General features: G+C 41.8%; 1 protein-coding gene across 1 annotated transcript in view; it reads right to left on the reverse strand.

Annotated features, from left to right (window-relative positions):
* The window catches only part of LOC139476094 (uncharacterized), a 30,801-nt gene extending 22,197 nt beyond the window's left edge, over window positions 1–8,604 (reverse strand). Inside the window, exon 1 of the mRNA XM_071259348.1 lies at window positions 7,989–8,604. Coding sequence (XP_071115449.1) covers window positions 7,989–8,049 — 61 coding nt within the window. The 5' untranslated portion in view covers window positions 8,050–8,604. The remainder of the gene's footprint in view (window positions 1–7,988) is intronic.
* Window positions 8,605–10,832: the final 2,228 nt, after the last annotated feature.

Genomic DNA, 10,832 nt, shown 5'->3' on the forward strand with positions numbered 1-10,832 from the left:
TGTGTAAAATCGTTCGACGACTTTGACAAGTGAACAGAACCAAGACATAAGACATCCAGAGCACACAAAGCGACTTTTTGAGATGTCAATATTTCGGGAAAGATCTAAGCTGATTATCAGAAGTGCTTAACTTGCAAATTGTGGGCATGAATCAATACTTACAAATATCTTACCATACGTTGATGTTGGAACAGAATAATCTTTAAGAAGACACCCCCCACCACCATCCTTCGTTATCCCCACATAAACCCGGTGACCCAAACACATACCCCACGTGCAAGTATTGTTCGGATGGACAAGGTATCTAATCGATTTTCTCCAGGTAGAGGAGGTAAAGATTGCCTTTATCGTGCCATAATTACTGCTGCAGGTCGGTCAATATATTGCTTTCAAATACTTTCATGTATCTTGTTCTTCCATACCACATCTGGGTAATATAATCAATTCATACCGCGCGAGGTCCACAAAAGAATTAGAAGCCTACCTTGATTCATTACGAGAAATAACACCTCTTGACCCCAGATTGTATACAGATCAAGTGTCCCGAGAAACAAAACCCTGTCACGGTCAATACAGTTCCATTGTCCATCGCTAACTGACCTGTCAATAACGTCTTATTAATCAGTGATAAGAGCCAGGTGCGTCGGATAGATGTGCCCAGTGGAACTTAATTCCCCAGACAAAATACCCCAAGGCAATTGTCTCACTTCGATACTGTCGGTGTTCCTATCACAATGTTACGATTGTGGATTACTGTAATCTAGGATCATAGGTAATTGAAGGTGTCATCTTGACAACCTTACCAAATCAGAGTCTTCATTTGTTGAGCTGTTTTGTTTGGCATCACGGTGCGTATCTTACTGCGTAAGTGACACAAATGCATTGATCATATCTGGAGCAGTCAGTTTCACAGATACCGCTATTTCTGACTTATATCACATTTGTCAATAATACATCACATTCACACGCGATTAATTAGGTTTTTATTACAATTTAGTGCCAAAACGAAAAACAACCAGACACGTGTTCATTGAGAGCTGGTGTATTGCGTGTGCACTTAGTAGTCAACGCAATACATGATATACATAATTTAATATATGCATACTACTTCACTTAAGATAGGCTATTTTTTTATCCTTCGCTGATACACAAAATTGATTCTCATAATATGGCATGTGTTTTTTAAATAGAATTATCCATATCAAACGTTGAATAGTATACTATCACTTATACTAAGAAATATTTTGCGAGCTTAAAAACTTTACATATTAAGCTTAACCACAACACCAGAATATTATAAAAAATACGCTATCTTGTTAGTGAGATAGGCTGTGGCAAAGACACGTCACATAACAGAAGGTAAGCAGTTAATGAATGACATCTAGTGACACAGAGACTTTGATTCAAGCATGTGGCAAGGTTCAATATCTTGTACAATCTGCACGTGGATGAATCACAGCTGTGACCTTCCTCGTGGACCTTTTGCGATGTCAATATTTCGGAAGAGATCGAAGATAATAACTTACTTAACTTGTACATTCTGTGCATGAATGAAGGGGGTAAAAACATTTTATCTCGCATAGACATTGGAATAGAATACCTCAGAATTATGCCATAAAATGGTTTATAAAACGTCGGTGCTCTAGCTGTAGAAAAAAGACCCTAAGAGTTATTGCGAACGGTCAACAATGACATAGACTGGTGTTATTGACAAGGTGAGTGACAGCCCTGCAGCAAACTGCCCGGACCTGTCAAGCTGACATAAAGCACGAACAGCCTGGCCAGGTACTAATGAAATTGATTCATCAATGCGTGTGTCATGATGAACCGACAGCTGTCGAGGGATGTACATTTCGCGAACCAATTCCTGCTGGACCAGCCGGCATTGCTTCCAGCATATAATACTCTGTAACCGTGACGAGTGAACACGCTCTACTGCACCGTGTGCATGGGGACGCTTAATTAAGAAGCTGAATATCACGGACATTGTGTATCAACACAGTGTCGACAATGAGAGCTGTGGGATAGGTGTTTCATAGGTGTGTGTGTGAGAATGGGGAGGGGGGTGGGTGGTTGGGCTTCCCACTTGGTACCCATGTTTGAGAATCGAACCAGGTCTTGGTGAGCGAACGCTTTAACTACTATTCTACCCCACCACCTTTTCTTGAGCACGAGTTGCATTGAATGAGAGAGTGTGTATTTTTCACGCCGCGTTTAGAAATACTCACAAATGGGGTCCCCACATTGCACCCATGTTTGAGGAAGAAAACCCGTGTCTTCGGCGTGACGAACGAACGCCTTAACCACTATATAATTAACACAATTTAGTAGGATTGTCTCAATGTTCACGACATACTTAACACCGTTGAATCAGGGTATGAAACATTGAAGCAGAGGGCCAATGTCAGTGTTTGAAATAGAAAAAAATGCCTGGTTGCCATCATGGACCCACGGACTTAAGAGGCTGCAGGCTTAACTCTGTAGGCCATCATATAAAAGACTGTAGCTCATTGTGACAAATAAATCGCACTTAAATCTACTGCAGGCAATAAGGACCCACCCAAACTTGAAACTGCAGGCCCAACACAAAATCTACTTGTCACGAGCCTGCGGGCAGGCGCTTATTTCGACCACTGACCCAGGTCACGAGTCAACGCAGTAAGCAATGGGTTTACCCACAAAGCTATTAAGTTGACGAACTGGGTATATAGTCTGTGCAGAGTTCAGGTTAAGACAACACCTTACCCGTTGTGCTAAAGGATCCTTGTTGCAAGGAGCTAGCACGGGTTGTGTACATATGTCGAATCCGTGGGTTTCTACAAAGTGGTTTCAGTTCTTCGACCTGCGACAAACTTCCATCCCACATTGAGCTGCCACAGCAATAATGTTAAATCCATATTCACGCATGTTTCAAAACGCCAAATCGACATAAAACCTGTTTCCCTGTCCACCTGTTGCTGCGAGACAGATTTCAACACCCCCAAACAAAGGCAAAATATATATCCCTCACAAACAGCATAAATAGTCTTCCCCACGTACTAACAATGGAAATACTACACCAGTATACTATATCAACATATATATGCATCATTCACGTGCTAGCTCTTGCGACCCACTCCGACCACACGTGATGGGTGATCGGCATGCAAATACGGCTTATCTCCATGCGCAATCGTTTCTCCCAACTCAGCTCCGTAATGTAAGTGTCCATTGTACCAAGGTTTACGCTTCAGAGCATAAACCATCATCTCGTTCAGCCTTATATACACCAGGCAACTCAATAGCATAACATACACGACCCATAGCCTGATAATTGATTAGAAATATTCATAGATTTGGGGGTTACGCGTAATCTGGTCACACACATCATCGGAATCACACAAAAGCCAAAAAGGAAAATCAGGAAAAATGGCAGCTCTGCATGCAATGTTTTATTGAAGCCGACTTCAGCTGAAACTAAACCTCAGTCCCCTGAACTCTACTTCTCTTGCCATTTTGTGGCGCATTGTTTGATCGCATGTGATTTGAAAGAATCATAAAATAAATCACTCTTTTTCTAATGTATTTCTTTTTTCATAAAAGATTGTCCCTTTTAATCAAGCACAGCTGGTAGATCGAAAGTTCTTTGTGACTTGACATAAAAGTGCGAAACTAATTTACAGAAAATTGCATTGCGCGATCGTATGCTGAAGTCCTCGGTGGTGTTGTCCTGCAGTGTTTCAGTCTGAGAATAAAGGGAACGGTGGGTAAAAAGTCCCCGTAGCGTGTAGTTGATGATTGCTAATTACCAAAACCTTTTTACATAGCGCACTGGAAGCAGAAACTCGCTTACACAGGATGCAGGTGCGAGAAGTCACTTCCGTTTCCGGAATTTCATCAAGTCTGGTGGGGAAGAATGATAAAAAAGACTATTGATGTCATCGCTGTGATGATTTCGATGAAAAAGTATAGAGGCACAAGCGAGGCAAATATGAACAACACTCTTCAAATGTTTAAACATTCACAAGGAAGGAGAACGTACAGATGGAGAGAAACAGTCTTCAACGTGTCTCTAGTGAGTGAGTGAGTGACAATAGGATGTTAGGCTACACCGCAGTACAGTATTAACATTGGGGGCCGGAGGGAAGAGCTGCAACGGTTGTATCTAACTAACTAACATAGTTGACGTGCAGACGAACTGCCCATCAGGTCAACCACTGTTCTAGTCAATGCACTGTTTAGACTGTTGTTTTGTTGTTTAACGCCGCACTCTGCAATATTCAAGCTTTATGACGGCGGCCTGTAAAACGATCGAGTTTGGACCAGATCATCAATTGAGTGATACTGTGAGCAACGATCCATACCTTGGGTTATGATGACACGCCAAGTCACTGAGCCTGACCACGGATCCATTTGGTAGTCTCTTACGACCAGCATATGTTGCTGGGGACCTATTCTAACCCACAGTCCCCACGGGGTGTATTTTTGAGAATTAATAATAGCACTAATAGGCTGAAAAAACTCATGGACACAGGTGCACCGTGTTTTCATATTCAACGATACACGACACGAACTGTTCTGTATCTGGACTAACCTTTCTGAAATAAGGCTAAGTGGACTTTTTCAAGCCGTTTTCAAACTGGTTTGTCATGTGAAATCCATTACAAAGTCTGATCGCGTATTTTAGAGCGTAGTCTTAAAATGTCAAATTTTGGGTGTTTCAAGATATATAACATGTGAAGAAAGAGTATTGTGAACAATTGTGAGAGAAACATATAGCATCGCGACGTTGGTGCATCACTTAACCATCTTCGTCGCTAATCACGTGTTTCAAACACTGGCTTGCCATAGTTAATGTGTATAGAAGGTCATAGGTTAATACATTATCTATATCTCTAGCTGCCAATCACTACACTGTTCAGACGGATACCCACATTGGAAGTGGCATTCGCGGTCACTGAAAACGGAATTACGATCTTTAAAAAAGGAGTTAATTCCCTTCACATATTGTAAAAAAACCGTGTTCAAATGTACTTTTTGAAGACTGACAGTCGTTGGAACTCGGAGAGTCAGTTGCGAGAATGACAGATCCATCTTTCTCATTCACATTCATGGGTCCATAGGAAAATAAGCTTCAAAGGGAACAAGAAGCTTGTAACTTAACATCACACAGCAAAGGCTCATATCCTAGTCAACAATGATACCAAAAAATCTCTCTTTTCTTAATAAAACGACCTGGTGTTCGACATCGACTTCTGTACAGTCAGCACAATGGCATACCTATAGGGCGGCCGACTACCGACTCTGTAGGCCGGATACAAATGCACTGCCCACTAATCAAATACGTCTCATGGCTTCTTAGAACTCATATGACAATGAATCATATTGAACTAACTTGACAAAGATTCGTATTTAATGTATCAAGTAAACACCTACCACTACCCCCGGGCATTAAACATATAACAAATGCCGACCATAGAGATTTTTATCACGAGTGTGTCCTAAGGATTTGATAGTCATTGGCGATATACTATTTATAGTCTGGTTGATGCGAGTAATTGGCACTTATATTCTTTGTTTACATAATGAGGCGTGTATGGACTTAGATAAAGGGTGTCAGCATACCTACGGTGTTGGACTGTTCGTAGATGGGACCAGCATGTATTATACATGTGTATGACAGACAGTTGAAATAACGCGCAGTTGGTACAATACTGAAATGTAATTTACTCATATCATATGACGGATAATAAGTTGTCTGTTGTCTGTCAGAGATACTCATCGTTCCGATGGAACACGAAACAGCTGATTATCCCATCGCATTTCGCCATTATAACTCACGCATGTGAAGTACAATGTTCAACCAGGAAAGGTATATAATGTTTCGCCCGAAAGTATGGACATGTGCAGATAGCTGAACAACGTGTCTAGTATGTGTCTGGCGTATCCAGACAGTTATATTCAGTGATGTGATGTGAAATGGGGTTTAGCGTCGCGTTCAATATTATCGCAATATTATCATCGTTTGGTATGACGCGGCCGGGGATCGAACCCCCGACCTTCCGCTCTCCCTTCCATTAGACCAAGGATGTTGTCTTATATACAGTGAAACCTCGTTTGTCTGGATCACCCCACCCCCGGCTTTTTCTGGGCGATGTTGCGGAGGACGTTTGTATACTGAATCAAAAAGGTTGGGGATCATGAATATTTAGGAGGATATTTTTTCAAATATATTGTTTGCTTAGTATTCACTCCAAGAACATCCCCAAAATGTGCATGATCCCTAATCTTTTATGGTCCAGTGTATAATAAAGGGACATTACTCTAAACACATGCTTGTTTACCCGGAAACCGGTTAATCCAGGCGATTTCAATGGGAATAGAATCGTCTGGTATAATGTTTTTTTGCTGTTTTAAGCATACAAGCGCTGTGCTTGAAATGACGCAGTTGCATAAGTAATCATTATGCAACCGTCTTAAGGTTGTGTCAACTGCGTGAACAGTGTTATCGTGACAATGATCGACTGGTCTTGATGTAGCACGCTCAGGCATCAATATTTCTTTGTGTGACACTGTTGATGGATAGACGCCTTTGAATTGTGATGTCACACTCCACGAGGATTGTGAGAGCAAACACTGTAGGCGACATATAGTGAGATAATTATCGTAATGAATAGTTTGAAAATATCACAACTCTGGAAAGATATTAGTCTGCTATCTAATTCCTAAGCGGTATAAGCAAATGTGCGACTATAACCAGGCTACTGACATAATATTCATGGTGGACGGGCAACATACTTACACACATCTTTTTTATAATTACTATTACAGACATTTCGCCTTTTCGTTCGTGGGTGATACAAAAATGACGAATAAATGGGTCTTCACTAAATACAGATTATATCCAATACAGTAAACTGTTCCAGCCATGTGCATACTTGTTACAAATTTGTAATACAATATTTTCTGTAAATATAAATTCACCTGAATGTGTGTAATAGCACATGTTTGTGAATGGGCTTGACAATCAATAAGGAAGAGCAATGGCAGATTATCAAGTGATTCAGCATCATGAAAATGTAAGATAGAATCGCATTAAGTCATTCCATTAGCAGGGGAGTTCAGACACGTACTGCTTTATACATCTCTATGAGACACCGTGGGCAGTAAACGTATTTTACAGCCATGCCGAAGGTCTGTGTTTGGTTTAAGTGACTTCCTATCAACATTTCTCGGTCGATATTGAAAATAAGGGAATATATTGTTCATAATACAGAAATAGGGAGCATGATTACTAGTTATAGGGACGAGTTATTTCCTATAACACCACACTATAGTCGAATTGTATTAGTCTGCGTGGGTAGCATAGGATAGGTTTGAGAATGACAGTAAGCGTTATAGCGAGGTCAGGGACCATGGATTTACAGGGGTAAGACCTCCCTTGAATTTACGAGCCTAAAATCAATAAATGAGGATCGCTGGGGAGAAATGTAGGGTCAATGACAAGTATTTCTCCTAACTGGGGATAGACATCAGAAAATAGACACTCACTCGCTCTAAAGTTCAGGTTTAAGCCCTTTGACGTCACAGATGTTTCACTGCAATTGCGTGTAATGAAATCAGTGCCCATTGGCATTGACCCACTATTATTTGCCAGACATAGAAGAATCAGAATGCTCTGTCAAACGACACATACCGATTCTGATACCAAAAGTTTATACATTTTTGGTTAATAATCATCATTATACAATTTAACGTCCAATATCATGTAACGGTCTTGGGTCAGAATTGAAAAGATGCTGCAGCGACGGTTAACATAATATTTGTTTAATCAATTAAACATCCATTTTAAAATAAAATCAATTTACTGATCATCCTTAATAAGTATGCAAGGCGGTACACTGTGTGGAAACCGACTTGCGTATGCGGGAAATTATTCAGCGAGACACAGTTCCCCCGCACGACGATCACTCCCCCGTTATAACGCGACAACTCCAGACGTTACATACCTGAGACATATATGAAAATCCAGAATAACTGGCGGTAAAATGGGTCCTGAAGGTCCATCATGGCGTCTTACTCCTTCTGTATCCCTGATCCCTGTTGTGGACAAACATACGGCTTGACACTGGCTAAAATGATGTCTCCTATTACAGCCAAACAGGTGTGCTGTACCGGGGCTTTGTCAACACGTTTCGCACGTTTAGTGAGCTGGCTCTGCCAGCAGAACGCAAACTCTGTCTATTGAAGAGTACTATGAGCATATCCTACACAAGAACATCATCCTCGTGTGTCCATCCAACAAGACAGTCCCCTTCAAACACACACGCGGGGCTCTCGTCGTGCTCTCGCCGCTTCCAATTGTTTACAAGGGGCCTGTGCACTGTCGTCTGTCTTCTGTCGCGTGGAGCGGTTCATCGCTATTTTTAGCTCATCGACATCAGCAAAATGGGATTAGCCCAAACTCGCAATGTGAACGATTGTTTGCTGTTTGAAACCAATCGGTAAATATTTATGAGCGTTCGGTCTAAATGTGCATAATATCATATGATGGGTTACTTTGTCGAGCAGTTCTCTAACTATCATAAATTATTCGAAACAGAAAGCGCTCCAGAAGTAACCGAGGCGAGCCAGTGACATTTCCTTGTTCAGCTGGGGGCTATCATTGCTTATTCGCTGCACTCATTGGCGTAAAACGTATTGGCTTATCATCCTGTGTTCTTGCTCATTATCACCCGAGAGGGCTCATACATCAAGGGCAATCTTTGGACATTTTTGTCGATGGCCTTATTTTTTGTTAGAAAAGTCGCGAGTGAAAGCGCAGCCAATAAACAGCCATACTTTTTTTTAATGTGGTTCCCCAGAAAAATAATTAGGTCATGTCGTGCACTTAATTCACACGCGTAACTGAAGACCGGCGCCGTGGCCCAGTCATCTAATGCACTGCACTGCGCTTTGTAGTGCTGCATCCTCCAGACGTGCCAGGTCATATAGACATGGCTGAGGGTTCGAATCCGCGTTTCGCTTTGACCCCAATCCTTCGTCTGTCAACACCATACTCTTGGTTTGAGTCTTGCCGAAGTTGGTATACCTACCGTCTGTCGCCTGGAGCTATAAATTCACCCTTATTCAGCTGACACACTGTGATATGGCTGTAACTGTGTTCATAGCGGCGTTAAGTTACTAACCATTATTCACATCATGATTTGGTTTTAATTGCGCTAAAATATTTTAGTCATATATTCAGATATTCAGTGCAATGCTGCATTATAATTAGCAATGGCAGAGTGTGTGTGAGAGAGAGAGGGAGACATACACACACATGTATAAGTGGAAACCTCGACAATCCAGACTCACTTGTTTATGCACGCAAGTACACATGAATACTTTGTTAAAACTTTAAAATTTGACTTCAACTCACATATAAGAAGGTAATATCAAGGTGAAACCTCGAAAGCAAGGCTCCATAGCAAGGACACACACACACACACACACACACACACACACACACACACACACACACACACACACACACACCCCTTCTTATATGACCTTCTTTTTTGTGGTGGCGGCGGGTAGCCTAATGGTTAAAGCGTTCGCTCCTACCTCCGAAGCCCCGGGTTCGATTCCCGACATGGTAATCAAGGTGTGAAGCCCATGTCTGGTGTCCCCCGCCATGATATTGCTGGAATATTGCTAAAAGCGGCGTAAAACCATAGTATTACTCACTCACTCATTCATTTGTGAGATGTAGTGAATTGGGGTTTAATATCGCGTTCAACATTATTGCACTTACAGATCGACGTACATGTGTGGCTGCTTGTAGTAGTCCAGACGTATGCTGGTTTCTGTAGTGCTAGCCCACAGAGATACCATGCTGCAGTTTAACATGAATACCATTCTGCCACCCAATCTCTGTTTGACCCCCTGATGCCTAAATACATGCAGGGTAACAACAGTTACCACCTCTTAATGTCTTTTAGTATGACGCAGCCAGGGTATCGAACCACCGACTACCCTCCGGGCTGGTGCTCTATCCACTACACCACGGAGGCGGTTCTCGCTATATGTACGTATATTAGTATACTAAAACTAATTAACTACAGAATCCCATGGTATGTTTATTTGTCCAATCAATGCATATCGGTGTATATGAAGTTATACTTTGTTGATGTCTCGATGCCATGGATTTCTTGGAGTGAGTGAGTATGGATTTACGCCGCATTTAGCAATATTCCAGCAATATCACGGCGGGGGACACCAGAAATGGGCTTCACACATTGTACCCATGTCGGGAATCGAACCCGGGTCTTCGGCGTGGCGAGCGAACGCTTTAACCACTGGGCTACCCGACCGCCCGGATATCTTGGAAGACGAGTGACAAGGGTGACTCTATTGACGAGGAAGGCCGACAAATCGCCCGCATGTAACTGTTGTCGATTTCAGGGGGTTAGTCTTTGATAGCGTTAACTGTCGCCCCGAAACATCAACTATAAGGGCGAAAATTATAAACTGATGAAAAATACATATATCCGTGTAATAACTAGACGTATAGACTTTTCTCGTGCATTAGATAATCAAAAGTATCGATAGAGAAACGAAAGAGAGGCGGATAGGGATGCAGAAGAGTTTAAATTGGTATCTATCAAGTTTTTAAGGAAGCCATTTCGATTTTCCTTTTCAAAATCATTCCGAAAAGTCCTGCGACGAAAGCCTGCGGCCAAAGTAAATAGCTGATTGATGTTCTGATAAAGGGGTAACTGGCACGGCAACGTTCGTTTCTGCAGCGTCGATAGTATTTTCCAATAGTGTATTGATTTGATGGTGATATTCTGGTTTGCACTTAGATTAAT

This window comes from Haliotis cracherodii, unplaced genomic scaffold (assembly GCF_022045235.1).
Source record: "Haliotis cracherodii isolate W230 unplaced genomic scaffold, xgHalCrac1.p SCAF_1, whole genome shotgun sequence".
In the NCBI taxonomy this organism is placed as follows: Eukaryota; Metazoa; Mollusca; class Gastropoda; order Lepetellida; family Haliotidae; genus Haliotis; species Haliotis cracherodii.